The sequence below is a fragment of the Festucalex cinctus genome, chromosome 10 (assembly GCF_051991245.1).
Source record: "Festucalex cinctus isolate MCC-2025b chromosome 10, RoL_Fcin_1.0, whole genome shotgun sequence".
NCBI lineage: Eukaryota > Metazoa > Chordata > Actinopteri > Syngnathiformes > Syngnathidae > Festucalex > Festucalex cinctus.
This window is the reverse complement of record NC_135420.1, coordinates 29,776,186-29,795,813: the sequence shown is the minus strand read 5'-3', so window position 1 is coordinate 29,795,813 and position 19,628 is coordinate 29,776,186. Positions and strand designations below refer to the sequence as shown.

At 52.5% G+C, this 19,628-nt stretch overlaps 3 protein-coding genes across 8 annotated transcripts; all 3 read left to right on the top strand.

Moving 5' to 3' along the window:
- The first annotated feature begins 34 nt into the window (after positions 1–34).
- Positions 35–8,202, top strand: cdc14ab (cell division cycle 14Ab). 3 transcript variants are annotated; one of them, XM_077534181.1, is made up of 15 exons: positions 35–422; positions 2,062–2,152; positions 2,215–2,290; positions 3,293–3,385; positions 3,463–3,542; positions 3,785–3,851; positions 4,634–4,696; positions 4,772–4,859; positions 4,945–5,175; positions 5,251–5,389; positions 6,086–6,215; positions 6,288–6,373; positions 6,442–6,480; positions 6,553–6,678; positions 7,223–8,202. In XM_077534181.1, exons 1-15 carry the CDS (start codon positions 320–322, stop codon positions 7,269–7,271), a joined length of 1,461 nt encoding a protein of 486 aa, XP_077390307.1. In that variant the 5' UTR covers positions 35–319; the 3' UTR covers positions 7,272–8,202. The 3 variants fall into 3 exon arrangements, with proteins under 3 accessions (XP_077390307.1, XP_077390309.1, XP_077390308.1); XM_077534183.1 differs by lacking the exon at positions 35–422 and adding an exon at positions 737–1,399 and having other exon boundaries at positions 6,086–6,222; positions 6,264–6,373; XM_077534182.1 differs by lacking the exon at positions 35–422 and adding an exon at positions 879–1,399.
- A 1,000-nt stretch (positions 8,203–9,202) lies between these two features.
- Positions 9,203–13,169, top strand: vcam1b (vascular cell adhesion molecule 1b). Of its 3 annotated transcripts, none has more exons than XM_077534179.1 (8): positions 9,203–9,502; positions 10,556–10,846; positions 11,034–11,339; positions 11,423–11,454; positions 11,518–11,674; positions 11,874–12,137; positions 12,389–12,649; positions 12,727–13,169. In XM_077534179.1, the coding sequence occupies exons 1-8, from the start codon at positions 9,454–9,456 to the stop codon at positions 12,906–12,908; spliced, it is 1,542 nt and encodes a 513-aa protein (XP_077390305.1). In that variant the 5' UTR covers positions 9,203–9,453; the 3' UTR covers positions 12,909–13,169. The 3 variants fall into 3 exon arrangements, with proteins under 3 accessions (XP_077390305.1, XP_077390304.1, XP_077390303.1); XM_077534178.1 differs by having other exon boundaries at positions 9,204–9,404; positions 9,461–9,502; positions 11,423–11,674; XM_077534177.1 differs by having other exon boundaries at positions 9,205–9,502; positions 11,423–11,674.
- Positions 13,170–13,320: 151 nt separating this feature from the next.
- Positions 13,321–18,981, top strand: slc30a7 (solute carrier family 30 member 7). 2 transcript variants are annotated; one of them, XM_077534187.1, is made up of 11 exons: positions 13,321–14,850; positions 15,014–15,115; positions 15,848–15,877; positions 15,953–16,040; positions 16,110–16,239; positions 16,475–16,612; positions 16,727–16,765; positions 16,840–16,975; positions 17,161–17,251; positions 17,321–17,470; positions 18,635–18,981. In XM_077534187.1, exons 1-11 carry the CDS (start codon positions 14,771–14,773, stop codon positions 18,680–18,682), a joined length of 1,032 nt encoding a protein of 343 aa, XP_077390313.1. In that variant the 5' UTR covers positions 13,321–14,770; the 3' UTR covers positions 18,683–18,981. The 2 variants fall into 2 exon arrangements, with proteins under 2 accessions (XP_077390313.1, XP_077390312.1); XM_077534186.1 differs by having other exon boundaries at positions 15,764–15,877.
- Positions 18,982–19,628: the final 647 nt, after the last annotated feature.

Here is a 19,628-nt window from a genome sequence, read left to right as displayed (position 1 = left end):
AGCGTCAGCACGTCGGCTAATGCAAGTTTGTGAGCTTTCTTTTGTCGCACTTTTGCTGACGAGCTTCTCGACAGCCACAAAACTTGACGATCCAAAATGCGCTCGACGCAAGTCGCTTTTCTTTGCCGCTCGCCTGCTTTGGCGTCGGTCCAGACGTTGTTTCCGTGACGTCACAAGCGTCTGTCGGGCCGGCGCGTGCAGCCGACCGGCGGTTACCCGAGCCCCTCGGAAACTCACACCTGCGCGCAGAAACCCGAGAGCCGGCAAGGCCACGTGACACCCCTCGAGTCGCCCACTCGCTCGTCCGACCCGCATCAGGATGCAGCGGGACGGACGGCGGCCCGTCCGGCCTCAGGGACCCGCCAGACCTGCGGGACCTTCAGGACCCAACGCCAACTGCGTGTGGATCTCTCTGGTTGCGGGTGAGTGTGACGTCACATCACTGTCAATCAGAGCGGGCGTCGCTGTGATGATGTCAGCTTGTGACGTCACGATGGACAAGCCAATGTTGGCGGCGGCAAGTTGAGAAGAACGTTTGAAAAGCAAGCGCACGTTCGCGGCTCCAAAAGTCGCCTGGTGTGAGCAGCAGTCGAATCCGAATCCGAATCAGAAGCAAACACCGAAGGAAGGCGAGGCGCTTTCAAACAAATACTTTCTGAAAACTACCACGTGAGAAAAGCTAACATTTCCTGCTTCTTTTTTTTTTTTTTTTTTTTTGCTACTTCCGATTCCAAGTTGCTACCGTAAACGTCCTTTTTACTGAGACGCTCAACTCATTTCTGAATTGGATGCCAATGTACGAAAACAGAATGTTTTCATATTTAACTGCAGGGAGTAGTCCTCATCCGTTTTTTTTTTTGTTTTTTGTTTTGTTTGTTTTTCCTCGCTCCTTTTTTTTTTTTTTTTTTTTTTGCCGTGAAGGCAGCACAGTTGGCCTGGCGCGCTGATTGGCTGCAGTCGGCACGGAAGCGGCGGTCGCCATGGTAACGAGTCTTCCAGTTCCGAGGACTTGCTCAATCTGACTTTCGGACCGCCGCCGCCGTCGCTAATCCCGGCTAACGCGCTAACATGCTAACGCGCGATGATTTGCCGGCCAGCGTTTGACAAATGTGGACGATTTCGCTGGGAAAGCCGCTCAAGTTTCCCCGAGGGGCGCGCGTGCGCGTGCGCGTTTGCGTGCGCGTGGGCGGCGCGATGGGAAGTTGAGGACAAAAGTTGTCAACTTGTTGCCGGCTAGCAGCTAGCTTGGCTGTTAGCCCGCCAGCCAGTCGACAAGTTGGACTTTGATTTCGACGGAGCCACATGAGCCACCACAGCCGCGTCCCGGTTCTGTCCGCCTTGTTCGGCGCGACGGACGCCGAAGACGTCCAACCGCCCGGAGCCGCCGAGTTTATCAAAGGTAAACGGCAGCGAAAAGTTTCAAGAATACAAAGTTGCTAATCTCAACTTTGGACGTCAAATAGGAGCAGTCTGAGTCCTAAAAGTTAGATGATCAATTTGTTGAGGGTTAAACGTCATTTGAGGTCAATTTGATGTCACGTGGGCCAAACTCGTCAATTCATTTCAGGAAGTGAGCAAGTTTTCGCTCTTCCAAATGAAATTCCCCAAATCTTCACATGTATTTCTTGACGATGATGATGATGGTGTTGCAAATGGTAACCAAGTGAGCGTTTTGGGATGGATGGGCCCCCCCAAATGTAGGGGCGGGGTTCCCCAGTGTGAAAAGGGGGCATAATGTTGGAGAATGGGATGGGACGCCAGACCGGGTGAGGGAGTGGCCAAGGGTTCCCGCCCTCACCTGTGGCTCGTCAGCCAAAGCGCAAGATGGCGGATGCCGGAAATCTCCTTGAGAGGCGAGCCTGGATTGAGGCCGGCTCAGAGTCCCGCCTTCCGCACGGTCGCCATGGTAATCGCATGTTGGCCTTCAGCATCACTTCTGCTTGTTGGCAAATGTCCGGCGCGTGCGGAAGCAGACATTTTTTCATTTTTTTTTTGTGATGAAGTTGCCAATTTGCTGGTTTTGTGTAACCGCTGCCATCGTTTGTGTTTGTTTGTCATCAGAACGTTTGTACTTTGCCACCTTACGAAGCAAACCCAAAAGCACGGCCAACACGCACTACTTCTGCACCGACGACGAGTTTGTCTACGACAAGTAAGCGCCGCACCGCCGGACCGCCTTCTCGCTGACGTGCTGACGTGCGTGCGTGTGTGCAGTTTCTATGCAGATTTCGGTCCTCTCAACTTGTCCATGTTGTACCGATACTGCTGCAAGCTGAACAAGAAGTTGAAGGTGAGCCGCCGCCCTCCATCGGAATGCGGAATGTCGCGTCCGTCGCTCGCCACACGTGCGCGACTCACCGCCGCCGCGTGATCGCCGCCTGTGGTGTCTTGCAAAAGTCAGCGCACCCCTGCAGGCGCTTGACGCAGGCCTTCCAAGTAATTGCAAAGTGCTGGCAACAAAAGTGAGGGAAAGATTCCACTTGGACGGCTTTCACTTGGGGGTGGCCTCACTTTTGTTGCGGTGTTTTCGCAGCCTGCGGTCGGACGACGATTGACATGAAAGCAAAAACCATTTTGATGACGTCGTTTGGCTCGGTGCCAGCGCCGACGATTTTCATGACGTTCGCCAGCGTTGACGACTTTTTCTGCTTTCATTTTTTTTAGGACGATGATCCCAAAAGTTGACACCTGATGTTGTCTTTTTTTTTTTCCAACTGCATCTTTTGTTTTTGCAGTTGTTTTGTTTTGCAAACGGTCGTCACGGCAACACGCACAACACTCGAGTTGCCAAATGGAAGTGATGGTGAAAATGAGCACAAAAGCGTTTAGATTTTTTGAGCAAGTGTGAAATGTGACGAAAGACGCGCGATGAACTCGTTGGACTTGTTTTGCGCGCGTGTGCTTGTGAGGCGACTTTGCGGCACGCGACTGCAAGCCGATCGTCATCGTCATCACGATCGTCATCGCGCATGCCGATTCCGCTCAATCCATTGATCAGGATGCTGCTGATTGATTGGTTTCCATCAGAAAGAAACATTGACACTTGTTGTCCAAACTCCAAGCAAATCAATAATCGATCCATGTTCAAAATCAAAAGATAGTTTGTGACTTTTCGTCTGCTAAATCTTGTGTAGAATTTGTGCTTTTTTTTTGTGAAAATGTGGAAAAAAAATCATCCGTTTTTGGAGCGCAAACGCTGATGACAATTTTTTGCGTCGTCAGCAAAATCGGATGATTTTTTGTCATGTTTTTTTTGCCTTCATCAACTTGACGTGCTTTTGCGTGTGCGCAGTCGTTCACGCTGAGCCGTAAACGAATCGTGCACTACAGCAGCTTCGACCAGAGGAAACGCTCCAACGCCGCCGTGCTCATCGGCGCGTACGCGGTGAGAACACACGTGGCCGCGCTGAGTCGTGACCTTGACCGTGACCGTGACCTTGACCTTGACTGTGTGCGTGTCAGGTGATCTACTTGAAGAAAACTCCGGAAGAGGCTTACAGAGCTTTGGTGTCGGGATCCAACGCCGCCTACCTGCCCTTCAGGTACGCACAAAAAGTCAAAGCTGTCCGTCCGTCCATCTGTCCGTCTGTCCGTCCGTCTGTCCCTTCCTTCATCACGTGCACACTCTGCTTGTGTGACGGAAAAGGCCACACGCACGCACGCACGTGTGTGTGCGTGATCTAAATTGAGGTTTAAGCGGCTGATGGCTTTGGTTGGCCCCGCCCACCCGCTGCTGCCTTCACACACTGTGGGACAAATGGCTTTTGTGTGTGCGTGTGCGCAGGGACGCGTCGTTGGGGAAGTGCACCTTCAACCTGAGCGTCCTCGACTGCCTGCTGGGCATCCGCAAGGTTCGTCTCGTCTCGTTTGCGTCTTTTTGTCGAAACAAAACGACAGCAAAGTCGCTTTCCGGAAAACGTTTTCCGGAAAGCGTGCGTGCAAATGTTTGTTGCACTTTGAACAAGACAACTTTTCTTTTCGTTCCATCATATGAATACCAAGAAAAATCATTTTACTTGCTGTGAAGGAAACATGGCCGCCGCCATCTTTGTGACACGCCAACAAGTTTGTGGGACGTTTGCGAAATGTTGACACCAACATTATTTGAGTCAAGTAAAAATAACCCCAAAAAAGTCCAACTAAAATTCACAAAACAATTTGATGAATGAAATCAAACTAAAAAGAAAAATGAAAATGTTTACTCAACTAACTCAAAGTAGCACAATTAATGAAGACAAAAATGTCGCATGAGCCTTTCGAGAGGGTTTGAAATCGGATTTGAAGTGGATTGATTTTGATGTGAAGCGGAAAATTGGAAAGTGGGTCACACGCAAGTGATGTCATCGAGCAGCAGCCAATAGAAAAGCAATAAAAGCTTTTGAAATATTGCGCTCAAGTAATACACCATTTTTTTTTGTTTTTTTTTAAACTAAGCATTTATGAAAGAACTAAAACTAATAAAAACTGAGAACCTCCCTAACAAGGAACATTTAAAAAAACAAATAAAAGCAAACTGAATTATGATATAAATGAGTGAAAGTTGGCATCTGCAAATGAATCAAGTCGTTTGGACAAGAAAAAAAGACATTTTTTTCAAAAGTGCAATTAATAACCGACATTTTGATGCTTTCAGGCCCTCCAACACGGATTCTTCGACTTTGAGTGTTTCGACGTGGACGAGTACGAACATTACGAGGTAGCAAATTGGTGAAAGCAACCAAAGTGCGCCCCCTGCTGGCGGCTGTCATGTTTGCACTTCCTGTTTGTTCAGCGGGTGGAAAACGGCGATCTGAACTGGATCGTGCCGGGGAAACTTTTGGCCTTCAGCGGACCGCATCCCAAAAGCAAGATGGAGAACGGTGAGTCCGTCCGTCCGTCCGTCCGACCGACCGACCGACACGGTCGTCGGCCATCTTGTGACGCACGCCGAGGTCCCGCCCGCAGGTTACCCGCTGCACGCGCCCGAGTCCTACTTTGCGTACTTCCGCTGGCGCGGCGTGTCGGCGGTGGTCCGCCTGAACAAGACGACGTACGAGGCGTCGCGGTTCGCCGACGCCGGCTTCCGCCACTTGGACTTGTTCTTCCCGGACGGCAGCACGCCCGCCGACGACATCGCGCTGCGCTTCCTGGCACTGTGCCGCGCCACGGCCGGCGCCGTGGCCGTGCACTGCAAAGGTGAGCGACCGGAAGGCCGGCGGAAACCCGAACGCCCGCCCGCCCGCCGTTGACGCCGGCGACTGTCGCCCGCAGCCGGCCTGGGCAGGACGGGCACGCTGATCGGATGCTACCTGATGACTCGCTACCGCTTCAGCGCCGCCGAAGCCATCGCTTGGATCCGCATCTGCAGGCCCGGATCCGTCATCGGACCGCAGCAGAACTTCCTGCAACAGTCAGTCGCATGCACAAAACAAAGCAAACATGGCCGCCGCCGGCAAGTCCGCGTTCATGACTGGATTGCCAATCGGCAAGACTTTCCACAGGCGGCCATATTGCGGCCGTAGGAACGACATCGTTTCAACATTTTATTCGGAACATTTTGAAATATTTTCATTGGCTTCTGATGTTTACAACATTCAAACTTGTATATTTTTAGGAAAGTGTCATTCTGCCAAATCCATTATTGGGAACTGAGCAAGAAAAGGAAAGTAGCACATCGCAGACTTCTTATTTTTACTTGTTAAAAAATAGTGACCACACCATCACAAACTCCGCCTCCGGCCCGATGCGAAGTTCTGTCCAAAAAATATGTCGCATTTGCATATAGTTCACTTGACAGTCGTCTGCTTGCGAGTGGGAGTAACAAGATGGCCGCCCTGTGACTTCAGCGGCTTGCGTTGGCTTTCCACTCACATAATATTACATTAGCATTAGCATTCGCATGCTAATGCTAATGCTACATCGGGTGGCGGCCATCTTGGCCAATTGATTAGGTACGCCAGGGATTGGGATAGGCCGGCCCATTTTCAAACCAACGATTTGATTGGCTGCATTCCAAGATGGAGATTTCCAAATGCGAACGAGCGTCATCGTACGTCCGCCGCCGTCGTCGTCGGGCGGCCAAGCCAACGTTTGCGTTTGTGCGCAGGAAGCAGTCGTGGCTTTGGTTGCTAGGAGACCATTGGCGCTCCCAGGGGTCAAAGGTCGACGAGGACCACGCGAGCGACCTGGCGGCCGGCGCCGCGCGCCTCTCGTTGAGCGAGGACCACCCGCGGCAGGTACGTGCGCGCCGAGCACGCGCGCGCGCGCCGACACGTCAACGCGTTTGTGTGTCTGTCGCGTGTGCGCAGGACGCCGCCGGCGAGCGGTCGCCTCCCACCCAGGGAGATCAACTGCGAGCCCGGAAAGGTCGCCGGCCCCTCCGGCCCGCCGCCAGGTATGACCCCGCCCCCGGCCTGTCGCTCAAAGTCCCGTGACCTTTGACCCGCCCGCTTTGCCTCGCAGGGTGGAGCAACGTGGCGGCACGCCGGCGCGGCCAATCGGGTGAGTTCGCCACAAACCAGACAAAATGAGCAATGGCGGCATTTCCAACCACGCGTCTGTCGTCGTCGTCAGAACGTGGGCGGGCGCCGACGGCGGCTCCGCCCCCTCCCCGCTGAAGCCGTCCAAGTTGGCGTCGTCGTCGTCGGCCGCGGCCAAGAGGATCGGTCGCGGCGTCTCGTCATCGGCCGGCGGGTTGAGGTCAGTCGCTTGCCCTCCTTCCTTCCTTCCTTTCCTCCGATGGGCTCCCGCCGTCATGTGACTCCTCCCCTTCCGCCGCTTTGACATGTCCGCGCGCGGCAGCTCCCGATTGGCCGGCTCGCTCGGCGACGTGTGCGCCGCCGGCGCTTCCGCTAACTCGCTGACGTCGGGACGACGCCTGAGCCGCTCCGTTCCCGTGAGTCGGCTGGCTGGCCCCGCCCCCTTTGAGTGCCGATCGCTCGGCTTTGCTGGGACATCGATCAAACTTGAAAACCTTTTTTTTTTTTTTTCACTCGTGTGCTTGTCTTGCTTTTTATTTGTCGTGTGTCGTTTGACGTTGATTTTTTTTGAACATGTAACGACAAGCGCGTTCCAAACGAAACGTATTTGAATCCTGTCACACACGCACACACAAACACCTATTTTGATAGCTGCCGTGATGAGCAACCAATCAAGAGTCAGCAGCAGTCACATGACATGTCACATGTTGTTAGCTAGCAACAAGCTAACCAGGTTGACTGACTTTGTGGTTTTTTGTTTGCAGTCGCTTCAGTCTGACTTGGTCGACTTCTAGAAGGTCTGACGGGCCGTGAACGGACGGACGCTCGTCAACGGGCGGACGCTCGTCAACGGGACGGACGCTCGTCAACGGGACGGATGCTCGTCAACGGACGGACGCTCGTCAACGGGACGGACGCTCGTCAACGGGACGGACGCTCGTGAACGGACGGACGCTCGTCAACGGGCGGACGCTCGTCAACGGGACGGACGCTCGTCAACGGGACGGATGCTCGTCAACGGACGGACGCTCGTCAACGGGACGGACGCTCGTCAACGGGACGGACGCTCGTCAACGGACGGACGCTCGTCAACGGACGGACGCTCGTCAACGGACGGACGCTTGTGAAGCGGACGGATTCACGCACCAACATGATGGAGATGTTGCGAATGACCACTCCCACTTTCACCTTCAAAATGTTTCCAATGACGTCATCATGCAAATGCTCAACAGGCCCCAAACTTGACCTTTGACCTCTTGTGAGCATTAGCCCAAGAAGGAAAACAAGTTTTCAACGTGGATTTTAATATTTTTTTTCCCCCCCTTGCAATATCTTTGAAGAGGATTGGTCATCTGTGGATGAGCGACCAATCCCAGCATGGCTCCAATCTTCCATTTTGTTTAAGAGACAAGTTGACAAAAAAAAAAAAAATAAAAGACTGTCTGGCAACCAGTCCGGGACTGCCCAGAGCCAGCTGAGATAGGCTCCAGCACCCCCGTGTGAGGAAGAAGCGGTCAAGAAAACTTGCAGGGACCAAAATCGTCCGTCTTGCTCCCGTCTGTGTTGTCGTCGCCATCTTGAAGATGAAGATGATGATGATGATGAAGATGTGGACGTGCCATAAGGAAGCGCGGCGGCCGTTTTTTTTATTGATTAATTTTTTCCCGATTTTCGGGCCGAGAGCAGCGAGCGTTTGTTTTCTTTGAAAGAATTTATTTTCTTGCAAATAAATGATTTTTCCTGACTTGCTTTGTGTTCTGACGTCATGTGATGGGCAACATGACGTCACCAGCAGGAAGTCATTGAGGAGCCTGTTGTGACGTCATCCTGCTGGCACGATTGATTGGACAGACAAAAAATGATTTGTTACCGTGCCGGAAAGCAAATTGTCTCTCTCGCTCCCTTGATTTCAAATATAATCAAAATGTACATAAAGAGTACAATCAATCAATCAATCAATCAACAACAACAAAATGACATTTCCATTTGAAATGGAGGACAAAAAGCTCAAGCACAAGTCGTCTTTCAATCAATGACGTCAGTCTTGTTGCACTGAACAGCAAATTTGATTTGAATTCCTTTTTCTATTGAGCAATATTTGCTTTTGTTCTCAAGAAACGACATTTGTGTATATATTGTTCATGCAAAAGTCAGAACGGAAACGAAATGCGAACAAAAAAAGCCAAATCCGAAGGTCGTTCGCCATCTGCTGGGGGCAGGTGGTACTGCCCCCGCCCTTCGCACTCTTTTCAATGCGGACGACAACTTTTGACAAGCAACCGACGTGTCGTCGACTCCCCCATTTTCAACACGCCCGATGTGCTTCCGTGGTTCAAGGAGCCTGTTTTCGCCAAGAATGGACGAAGATAACATTTCAAACGTCAAATCCAAAAATAAATGACAAAAAACGTGAATTTAAGAAATGGTTCCACTGCTGCACTGTGCAAAAAACTGTTTTTACTCATTAGGGTTTGAAATTTGGACGGGACCAAATCTGACGAGGGAAATTTGGATCCAATCTTAAACGTAAGCAGCATTTTTTTCATATCAATTGTCATCTTTCAGATGGCTTTTGGTTTTATTTGGTTGAATGTTGCTTGTCTGAAGCCTCCAAACTAACTTTGGTTTGGGTCCACCCCCTCGTTAAGCCCCGCCTCCAAGTGCCGCAAAGCAACCGTGAGGACTTTTTGTCCTCCAAATCACGCGAAGACGGTGAAAGTTTGTTGTCGTACTCGTGGCGATCGCTGATGAGTCTTTGTTGTCGCGTTGAGTCAATCAAGCGCGGTGCAGTTCCTGTGGCGGCCAGCGGGGGGCGCCGCCGGCCGGAGGATGCGCGCGCTCTTTCTTGCGCGGACCCGCTGACGAGCCAGCACAAAAGCCGCGAACGAGCTCGGACCTCCGCTTCACTTTTCACCAGCAGCGAATGAGCGAATGAGCGAATGAGCGAATGAGCGAATGAGCGAATGAGCGAATGAGCGAATGAGCGAATGAGCGAATGAGCGTGATGACGACGAGGCTTCCTCTCGCCTGCTTTTTGCTCTCAGGTGAGCCTAAATTTTCGCATTCCGGTCTCCGTTCACGTTCTTCCACAATTCGGGTTCCGGATAGGTGAGCAAATTTGCTCGCACCCACACATATTAATTTAAAAAAAATAAATATATATATTTCCATGTGCGTGTAGTTATAGTGACAGTGAGGGAGGAAATGAGTGATTGTCCCTTGATGCAAAATGATTTTTGAGATGATGGCTGGCTTCATCCGCGACAAAAAAAACAAAAAAAAAAAAACAAACAACTCCTGCTGCTTTGACGTGTCCTTGAACCGATTTGAACATATTTTGTGATATTTTGCATGGGGCCTCCTTATACTTGACAGCAAACTTTCATGCTCTTTCCTATCATGTTTTTTTCTTTTTGTTTTTTTTAATGTTTTGAATGGGCTTGCATGGCCGAGACTGACGTCATCCGCCAGCAAGCAATCATTGGCAAATTACGTCTCATTTCAACAAAAACGACTGACGTTCATCTTTTCAAACGGACAAAATTGTCCCAAAACGTTCAAACAACAAAAACGACATTAGAACAAACCAACACATTTTTGTTTGTTTGTTTGTTTTTTTGTTTGTTTTTTGCGCTGAAACGTTTGAAGCGGGTTTGTTTGAAGTTTGACTTTCAGCAGCAGATCGCAGACGACGCATGATGATGACGTCACACTGCAACATTTGCAAGCAAAACATTTTCTTCCCTCCACATGGAAATGTGGAAAATGTTTATATTATTTCCAAATGTTTTTTTGAAGTGTTTATGCAGTTTAGCATCAAATGGAATTTTCAAAACGCATTTTGATTTCTTAACTGAAGTCGAGGCTTCATTTTTTGGAACGACGAAAGATGCAAATCAACGTCCAAATATGGCCGACTCTTTCTGCTTGCACGAGTGCAGTGTGAAAAGGGCGTCAGAGACATTTTGCTCGGGTTTGAATTGCGCCGTCCGACAAGCTCCCAGAAAGTCGGACGGCCCGGAGTGGGGGCGGAGCCAAGAAAAGGGGCGAATCCTGACGCTCTTCTCCCGTGTGCGTGCGTGCGTGCGTGGCGGCAGGTGCGCTGGCGGCGGCCGGCGTGCAGGTGAACATTTCGCCCGCCGGCGAGTCGCTGCTGAAGTTGGGCGAGCGCGCGCAGCTGTCGTGCGACGTGCGCGATTGCCCCGCGGCGCCCGTCATCGCCTGGACGCCGCTCGGCGACCGGCCGCTGGGCGCTGGCGTGCGCACGCGCGACCGCCTGTCGCTGCTCACCTTTGACCCCGTGGAGATGATGCACGAAGGCCCGCTGCTGTGCCAGGTCACCTGCGGGGGGCAGCGCAAGCACGCCAAAACCGACATCCGCGTTTACGGTCAGTACGCAAACGACGCCGGCTGGCCACCGATTGGCTCCTCCCTTCCAAAATCTGTGGGCTCGGACGTCGACCCGTACATACGACCGGACGGATGGCAGCCTGGCGTCTCGCCTGCGGGCCATCCGGTCCTGTATACGGATCGGCGGCGCCCGTCGGTGACGCCGCGTCTTTCGTCATCGTTCAGCTTTCCCGCGGGACCCCGAGATCGGAGGTCACGACCCCGTGGGCGAAGGCGAGGAGGCCACGTGGACGTGCCGGGTGCGCGACCTTTACCCCGCCGAGATGCTGACTCTGGATTGGCTGAGAGGAGGTCAGGTGGTGCGCAGCGTGGCGGGAGAGGCCGGGGCCGCCTCCGTCCAATCGGCTTACACCTTCACGCCCGGGAGGGCGGAGTCCGGAGACAATCTCACCTGCAGGGCCACCCTGGACCTGCGCCAGCTCGACCCCTCGGAACGCCGCCGGCAGACGGTCGCGCGCCTCGACGTCGCCTGTAAGTGATGATGATGATGATGATGAGGATGAAGGTGATGTTTGATGACGACGATGTCGTTTTGGGTTTTTTCCGTCCGCCAGTCGCCCCCGCCGTGACGTCGCTGTCGGAGCCGGTATCGGCGGCGCCGGGATCGTCGCTGGTCCTGCGGTGCTCGGCGTCGGGCAACCCGGCGCCGCTGCTCACCTGGACCTTCACGCCGGAGGGCGGCGGGCCGCCGCAGGTCAAAGGTCAGGGCGAGGAGCTGACGCTGGCGGCGCAGGCGGGCGACTTCCGCTGCGAGGCTCGCAACCGCCGGGGAACGCACAGCAAGGTCGTCCGCGTGCGACTCCACGGTGAGACGCGCGCAGCCGCAGGTCAGAGGTCACCCAAAGGACTTTCTGACGGTTGCGCAACCAAAATGTCTTTTTTCAATTTTTGTGTTGCTGAAAATATTTTGGAACGAAAGCGTCCAATTTTTGTCACGTCGGGCGTGGTGACGATGTCGTTTGTTTGTTTGTTTGTTTGTTTGTTTGTTTGTTTTGGCGGCGTCAGCGGCGCCCGTCAACACGTCGCTGCAGGTGAGTCCCAGTCAGCAGGTGGCGGAAGGCCAACGCGTCACCTTCACCTGCCGCGCCGCCGGAGACCCGCCCCCAAAGCTGCTGCTGAGTCGACAAGGGGCGGAGCTGTGTCGGTCCGACTCCGCCCCCCGGCTGACCTTCAGCCTGTCGGTGAGGCCGGAGGATTCGGCCCGCTACCGTTGCGACGCCACCAACGCCTTCGGAACGCAACACGTCACGCGAAAGCTGACGGTGGCGGGTGAGAGCGCTAACGTGCTAACGCGCTAACGCCTCTTTCCACTTTCCCTTTTCACCGCCATGTACAGATGAGACGTATGCAGCACTTTGTTGGCAGGATACTCACAATTTTTTCATCATGGGAGGAGCAATATGGCCGCCTCGCAGCCTCAAAAGTCTCGGCCTATCGGCGGTCCCGTCATGTTTATAGATCAGCGATTTCTCCCGCCATCACAACGCTAACTTTTTTTGTTTTTTTTGTTTTTGCCGTAGCCCCTCCCACGGCGACGAGCGTGACGCTGTTGCCGTCGGCGACGGTGCGGGCGGGCCACAACGTGACGGTGACGTGCCAGAGCGACGGCTTCCCGCCGCCGGACTTCGTCCTGGAGAAAGCGTCGGACGGGACGCGGCGCCGCGCGTCCGACGGCGTCTTCCGACTGCTGGACGTGAGCGCGCGTCATTCCGGCGTTTACCGCGTCAACGCCAGCAACGTGGCGGGCTTCCACGTCCGACACTTCCTCTTGAGCGTCACGGGTGCCGCTTCCGCAAAGCGCAAATTGCCGTTTGGGCCGGCGCAAGTTGAGCAACGTTTGGTTTCGTTTGTTTTGCAGAGTCGGACGGCGAGACGCTTCCCGTCCTCGGCGCCGTCCTGCTCCCGGCCGCCGTCGGCGCCGGCGGCTTGGCCGTCGCCGTCCTCGTGGCCGACTACTTGCGAAGGTCCCGAAAGAAAGGATCGTACCGGCTGGCGCCGCCGTCCGATCGTCGCCCGCTCAGCGACGCCGCAACCGCGTGAGCGTCGCCGGATCCTCGCCGGATCCTCGCCGGATCCCGCCCGGGGACGTGAGGCCGATTCCATCCGTATCGCGATTGCAATTCGATTTCTTTCAGTTGTGTACGATTTCGCTTTGATACGATTCATTTCAATATTCCAAACATATCGTCGTTAATCATAAAACATGACAAATTTTGATGGTATGTCTTCTATATTTTCATATCTGGAATCAATGATTTCAATCGACTGCTGGCTGATATGACAAATGAAAAATGGATCAGACTTTCAGTATCGTTATTGACGCTTATAATTGTTATTGTTTTCGATCTAAAATGAAGATCGGGAAAAGAAAATGCGGATGATTGAATTTGAAATGTCAATATCGAACCTTGAAAACGAAATGAAAAGGAAGCAAGTGCAAAACGTTATGTTGGGATTCGATTGCTACTGATCAAAACATTTGTTGTGACTCTGCTTGACAAACGCCATCCGGTCCAATCGGTTTTGCTTTTGTTTTTTTGTCCCCCCCAACTGCCGAGTCCGATTCTGACAAAATGGAAACAAACGAATTGTCACCAATTGTTTGTGTTTATTTTGTAATAAAGACAAAAAGTGGCCGTCCAACTTGAAGCTGGCGTTTCTCCGGCAACCGTCTGGAAGCTCCTCCCCCGTTGGCCGGCGGAGCGCCAACCAATTGGTGCTTTGGCGCCAGCGTCACCGTGGCAACGCGAGTCTTCAGCTTGAGATTCACGTGGCGAAGACGAGCGTGAAAGCAGCTCCCGTTTTTTTTGGGTTTGTTTTTGTTCCCGCGGACGACCTGCGACCTTCGCGTGCGCCGCTAAACAATGATTGTGCTTCACGTCAGCGTTTTCGAACGCTGGCGTTTCCTGCCCGCCGGAACAAACGACGGAGTCAAAGTCGCCAACGTCAGCGCGGCCTTCGACACTTTGTCACGTTCGACACTTTGTCACGCGCGTTCGCCGTCTCGGCCGCTTCGACGTCAGCGTCGACGTCTCAACTGGCGCTTGAGCGGACGCGATCGTCGCTCGCTGGCCCCGAGACGCCGTTTGGATGAAAATCACCTCTGCCAAGTTTGGATCCGTGTCAGGCGGCGGGCGGCCATGTTGTTCGCCTGGAAGTGACATCACGCTTGCTCAGCAAACAACCAATCAGGACAACCGTGACGTCATCTTGAGTGAGTGGACAGCCAGTGACAAAATGGCCGCCCACGGATCCAAACTTGTGTTTGTCTGTCCAACAAAAAGAGCCAAACGGCACCAGAATGTGTAGAAACGATTGGACTCATGGACACGCCCCCACGTGCCCTCACAAGATGATTTGGTTTTTGTTGCCGTTGTTGCGTTGCCGTCGACCGACGACGTTCGATGAGTCAGCGGTGCGGAGGTGGGCGGAGTCAAGTGAGTTGGCGGGATCTTCTTGTGTTCACTTGACAGCGGGAAGACCAGATCGTGTGATTGATTTCTTTATTGCCGTGTTACTTTTTTTTCGATTTTTTATTTAGCCAGGATAGTCCCGTCGAGATGAAAAAGCTCTTTTTCCAGGTGTTGCCAGGTTGCCATGGAAACCCGACTTGAATCTTCGACGGAAACGCGCCCACGTGTCAATCATTCGTATCCGCCTACCTGTGGAATAGGCGTCACATGCGCGCGCACGCCGCTAAAGGTGTCCCGCAGCGCCCTCTGCTGTTGACAACAAGCAATCGGCTGGCCGGAAGTGTCTTCCTCGTGCTTTTGTTGTGAAATGCAGGCGAGCGGAAGCGTCGCTCGCTCGACGTGGCCAGCTGTGCGAGCATCTCGTGTTTTGGTGCGCGCGCGCGAGTGAGCGAGTGAGTGAGTGAGTGCGCACGCGCGCGAGACATCATTATGTTGCCTTTATCCATCAAGGACGACGAGTACAAACCTGCCAAGTTCAGTTTGCTGCTCAAGCTGTCAGGATGGATCCGGTAAGCGAGCAAACGGCCGCCGGTGCTAAGCATGCTAAAGCTAACACGACGACGAGGAAGCGAAGGCGAAAAGCGAAAAGAAAAACAAACAAAGCAAACAAAGCAAAAAGTCGCTGCTTTGCACGAGGAGCGGAAACATTTTGTTGTGTGTGTTTTGTTTTAGGTCCATTTTGGCGGACAAAACGTCGAGAAATTTGTTTTTCTTTTTGTGCTTGAACCTTTCCTTCGCCTTCGTGGAGCTCAGCTACGGCATCTGGAGCAACAGGTAAGCGGCAGATGTGGCGAGGGGGAGGGGCCACATGCTTGCGTCACATGTGCTCGCGCGTGTGCCACGTCTGTGTTTGCTGGCGCCTGCCGGCTCCATAACAGGAAGTGACGCACGAGCAGGAAGTGGCCGACGTCCACAAACTGTCTTGCGCTTTCTTTTTGCACACTTCAAACCAGGTTGGGAAAAAAATAAACCACCAAGTTGTGCTCATTTTTGGGTCAACTCATTTATATGCGTTTTCAAGTCGATCGATAGAAATTCCTCGAAATTTAAATTTCGGAATATTTCTGTTCATATCTGTATTTATGCTTATTCGCACAGAAAACGATATCGTTCGTTTGACTCATTGATTGCATTTAAAGTATTTGAAGTTGCTGATCCAAAAGCTTTCCCAGATAATCGATATCTTTGTGTGACACAAACAAAATGCAAAAAGGGATTTGATGAATTTGCTCTCACGAAAAGGTGGCCCAGTTTCCATCCCTGCGGAACTCCGAATGCAACGTTTTGCATTCCGGAATTAGCGTTTTCGATGCTGAATGTTGATTTGCCGATTTTTGTCGAATTTGTTCTTTTTTTTTTCCTGTTTGGCTCGCTCGATTGACGTTTGGATGTTTTTGTGCGCTCGCTCGCTCGTTGGTTCAGCCTGGGTCTGATCTCGGACTCGTTCCACATGTTCTTCGACTGCACGGCGCTGCTGGCGGGTCTGGCGGCCTCCGTCGTCTCCAGGTGGCGCTCTAACGACAGCTTCTCTTACGGGTGAGGCGGGGCCGATGACATCACAGACGGCCGGGTGGGGGCGGGCTCATTAACGGCGCGCGTGTGCCGTGCCAGGTACGTCCGAGCGGAGGTGATCGGCGGCTTCGTCAACGGCCTCTTCCTCATCTTCACCGCGTTCTTCATCTTCTCCGAAGCCGTCGAGGTAAAACGTGCGTGCGTGCGTGTCAAATGGGAACAGGTATCAGGTGTGCGCGTGTGCGTGTGTGCGCAGCGGGCCCTGGAGCCGCCCGACGTTCATCACGAGCGTCTTCTGCCCGTGTCGGTGGCCGGCCTGCTCGTCAACCTGGTGGGAATTTTTGTCTTCCAGCACGGAGGACACGCCCACTCGCACGGAGAACAAGGTAACAAAATAGCCAAATAGTGACACGGAATGTTTGGTGTGACGTTTTCATCTCAAGTTGACGGCCAAGAGTTCAATTAGGATTATTATGATTATTTTTGAGGCTCATTACAACCAATGAAAAAGAACTTGTTTGTTTTTCCACAGGGAAAAGTGAAAATGTTTTTTCTTCAACAAGCACTTCAAGACATGCGGCATGTTTTTCATCCCTCGTCCGTTGTCTCCGCCCACTTCAGGTCACGGACACAGCCATTCGCTGTTTAATGGCACCGCCGGCCACGCCCACCACGGCCACGCCCATGATGGAGGCCACACCCACCACGGGCACGAAGGCCACACCCACCACGGCGGACACAGTCACCAAGATCTCGAAGGTGAGGTCACATGACGTGTCGTGACGATGACGTAACATGACGATGACGTAACGTGACGATGACATCACACGTGACGCGACGCGATCGACGTTGATGACGTGTTGTTGTGGACAGACGATCGGCGTCCGGGTTCCAGTAAGCAGATCCTTCAAGGTGAGCTGAGCGGAAGTCGATGCGGTTGCCACGGCGACGCCATTCCGCGGCTGACGTGGCGATTGTGCGCTCAGGCGTGCTGCTGCACATCATGGCGGACACGTTGGGCAGCGTTGGCGTGATCGTTTCGGCCGTCCTGATGCAGAACTACCAGCTGATGATCGCCGATCCCGTCTGCTCCATGCTCATCGCCGTCCTCATCGGAGTCAGGTGAGGACGCGGGATCAGGTTGCCGACGTCGTCCGACAAAAGTCAATTGGAAGCGATCGAGTCAAATGGTGGCGTGGAAAAGGAGGCGGAGCCCAAATGAAGGGCAAAGGCGACGTTTTGGGTGCACGTCAAGCGCTCGGCGGCCATTTTGACGTGTTTTTTTGCCCGTTTTTGTTCCCGGTCAGCGTGGTCCCGTTGCTGCGAGAGTCCATCGGCATCCTGATGCAGAGAACGCCGCCGGCCCTGGAAGCTCACCTGCCCGAGTGCTACCAGCGGGTACGTCGTCGTCGTGGTGGTCGTCGTCATCGTCGCCTTCGCCTTGGTTTACGCTAGCGCCCCCCGCAGGTGCAGCAGCTGGAGGGCGTGTACAACGTGCAGCAGCCGCACTTCTGGACGCTGTGCAGCGACGTGCACGTGGGGACCCTCAAAGTGACGGTGGCCCCCGACGCCGACGCGCGATGGATCCTCAGCCAGACGCACAACATCTTCACGCAGGTGCGCTCGGGCGGATGTCCGGGACGGGCGGGCCATCCGACCTCAAACGCCCGCATTTGATTTGCAGCAGGCAAAAGTTCACATTTTCCCCACAATCCATTTCAGAACTTGATTATTCGTCATGTACGACTCGGACCTTTCAAAAGTCATTTTTCCACGAGCTGTCCACTGATGATGACATCACCTGTGCTGGGGAAGTCGCGAACGACCAATCGTGGCTCAGTTTGCTCACCAAAGCCAGAAAACCAGGATTGGTCATTAGTGACTTCCTCAGCACAGGTGATGTCATCATCAGTCGACAGCAAGAGGGACAAAAATTTTTTTTTTTTAAGGTATTAATTCCCATATGCAATACAAGGATCATCTCACAATATGATGATCGCTCAGGTCATAAATTCAGTCCACCATCATCTATCATAAAACTAATCATCAAAGAATAATAATAAATAAATGATCCATAAATCCAAACATTATAAAGGTTGTTTGTCTGCAATTGGCTGGCAACCAGTTGAGGGCGTCGCCGCCTACTGCCCAGAGCCAGATGGGATAGGCTCCAGCAACCCCCCCACGACCGAGTGCTCAAGAAAATGGATGGCTCATAACAAAATGAGAGCTGATGAGTCTGAAGACTTGCGTCCATTTCTTCTGAGCTGCGCCCCCTAGTGGCCCGCCAAGTCATTTCTCCATACGTGGTCACCAATGCAGCTGTTGCAGCAGCTGCATCTGAACTGCAAATATCCTCAAACTCGCATGGGCAGATGGAGACGACGAATCGTGATTTATCGCCGTATGGAAATGCGCTCACACTCCTGCTATGAATTCTATCCAAAAAGAATGAAGTTATCAAATTCGTTTGGGATCAAATGTCGACTTTTGGCTGCTGAAATTGAAGGCAAACGCTGACACTGGCCAAAATGTGATTTTGTGGCCGCTATCGTGTCCTTCGTGAACGCTCGACACCTTCAAATAAGCATCGTGTGGTGCCGATAGCCGACTGTAACTTTTGCTTGCAGTCAAGAAGCAGATTGAAGTCACCTTTCGTTTTCGGCCATTTTCTTTTTTTTGTTTTGTTTGGTTTTCGTCGTGTGCAAATCGTCATCAGTCGCAAAAAGAGATCGATGTCGTTGTGGCGCCCCCTGCTGTTAACTTTTGTGATGTGCGCAGGTCGGCGTTCGGCAACTCTACGTGCAAATCGACATGGCCGCCATGTAGAGGCTCCTCCCCCTCCGGACTCTGGGACCAATCGCAGTCCGCGGCGGCGACCTCTCGTCTCGGGGGTCACGGCGGGACCTTTTTGGGGGGGAGGGGCCCACTGTGACCAACCCCGCCCACCAAACAGCCCGCCCCCCCCTCAGAGCAGGGATTTGTGGGAAAGTGCCTTTGTGATTCATCATGGCCCCGCCCACTGACAAAGCGCTGCCAGTTGATTGCTTGTGCGTGTGTGCGCGTGTGCGCGTGCCAAACCATGTGACCAGTCTCGCCTCGACAGTAATAAACAAAAAATGACTTGAGGTCAACGTTTGATTGATGACATCGTTGCGTTGTAGGATGACGGAAACAGGAAGTCACTGTCACTTCCTGTTTGATGTCTATACACTACAATTCCCATGATGCATGTGAGCAACAACCTTGAAAGAGCGGCACGAGATGAGAGGATGAGGTCATCATCATCATCATCATCATCATCATCATGGCAGGTGAGAACCTTTTGATTGTTGAACAAGTTTTCGTTTGCGAACGTCAACAAAAATCTTTTGGAGCAGAAAGACCAAAATCACTGAAGAGATGTTGGAGGCCCGAAAACGAGAAATTTGAACATTTCACAAACTAACATTTCATGAAATATGACATTCGTTCATATTAATACCCATTAAAAAAAACAAAAAAAAAACAGCATGACCTCCAAATTTGATGAGATGCGTTTGACGGGGAAAAGATGCGAGCTTTCAAAACTTTTGGGGTCAAAGGTGACTTTTCTGGCCGTGCCTGCAACGCACAACACATGTCAAAATGGAGGCCGATTTTGTTGGCGCAGTTTTTCTGCGAGGAGCTCAAACAGATGCCAACATGCAAAAAAAAAATATATATATATGGAGGCTCGCTAAAAGTAAAAAAACAAAAAAAACAAAAACGTTGATGCACAAAATTGTCCCGTTGC

Coding starts and splice junctions, on each gene's coding strand:
- cdc14ab (XM_077534183.1), top strand. CDS start 1,303: ATGAGCCACCACAGCCGCGTCCCGGTTCTGTCCGCCTTGTTCGGCGCG. Junction 2,153..2,214: donor GACGAGTTTGTCTACGACAA/GTAAGCGCCGCA, acceptor GCGTGTGTGCAG/TTTCTATGCAGATTTCGGTC. Junction 3,543..3,784: donor GCCGCCTACCTGCCCTTCAG/GTACGCACAAAA, acceptor GCGTGTGCGCAG/GGACGCGTCGTTGGGGAAGT.
- vcam1b (XM_077534178.1), top strand. Junction 9,503..10,555: donor CGCCTGCTTTTTGCTCTCAG/GTGAGCCTAAAT, acceptor GCGTGGCGGCAG/GTGCGCTGGCGGCGGCCGGC. Junction 11,675..11,873: donor CGTCCGCGTGCGACTCCACG/GTGAGACGCGCG, acceptor TGGCGGCGTCAG/CGGCGCCCGTCAACACGTCG.
- slc30a7 (XM_077534186.1), top strand. CDS start 14,771: ATGTTGCCTTTATCCATCAAGGACGACGAGTACAAACCTGCCAAGTTC. Junction 16,613..16,726: donor CAGTCACCAAGATCTCGAAG/GTGAGGTCACAT, acceptor TGTTGTGGACAG/ACGATCGGCGTCCGGGTTCC. Junction 16,976..17,160: donor GCCGTCCTCATCGGAGTCAG/GTGAGGACGCGG, acceptor GTTCCCGGTCAG/CGTGGTCCCGTTGCTGCGAG.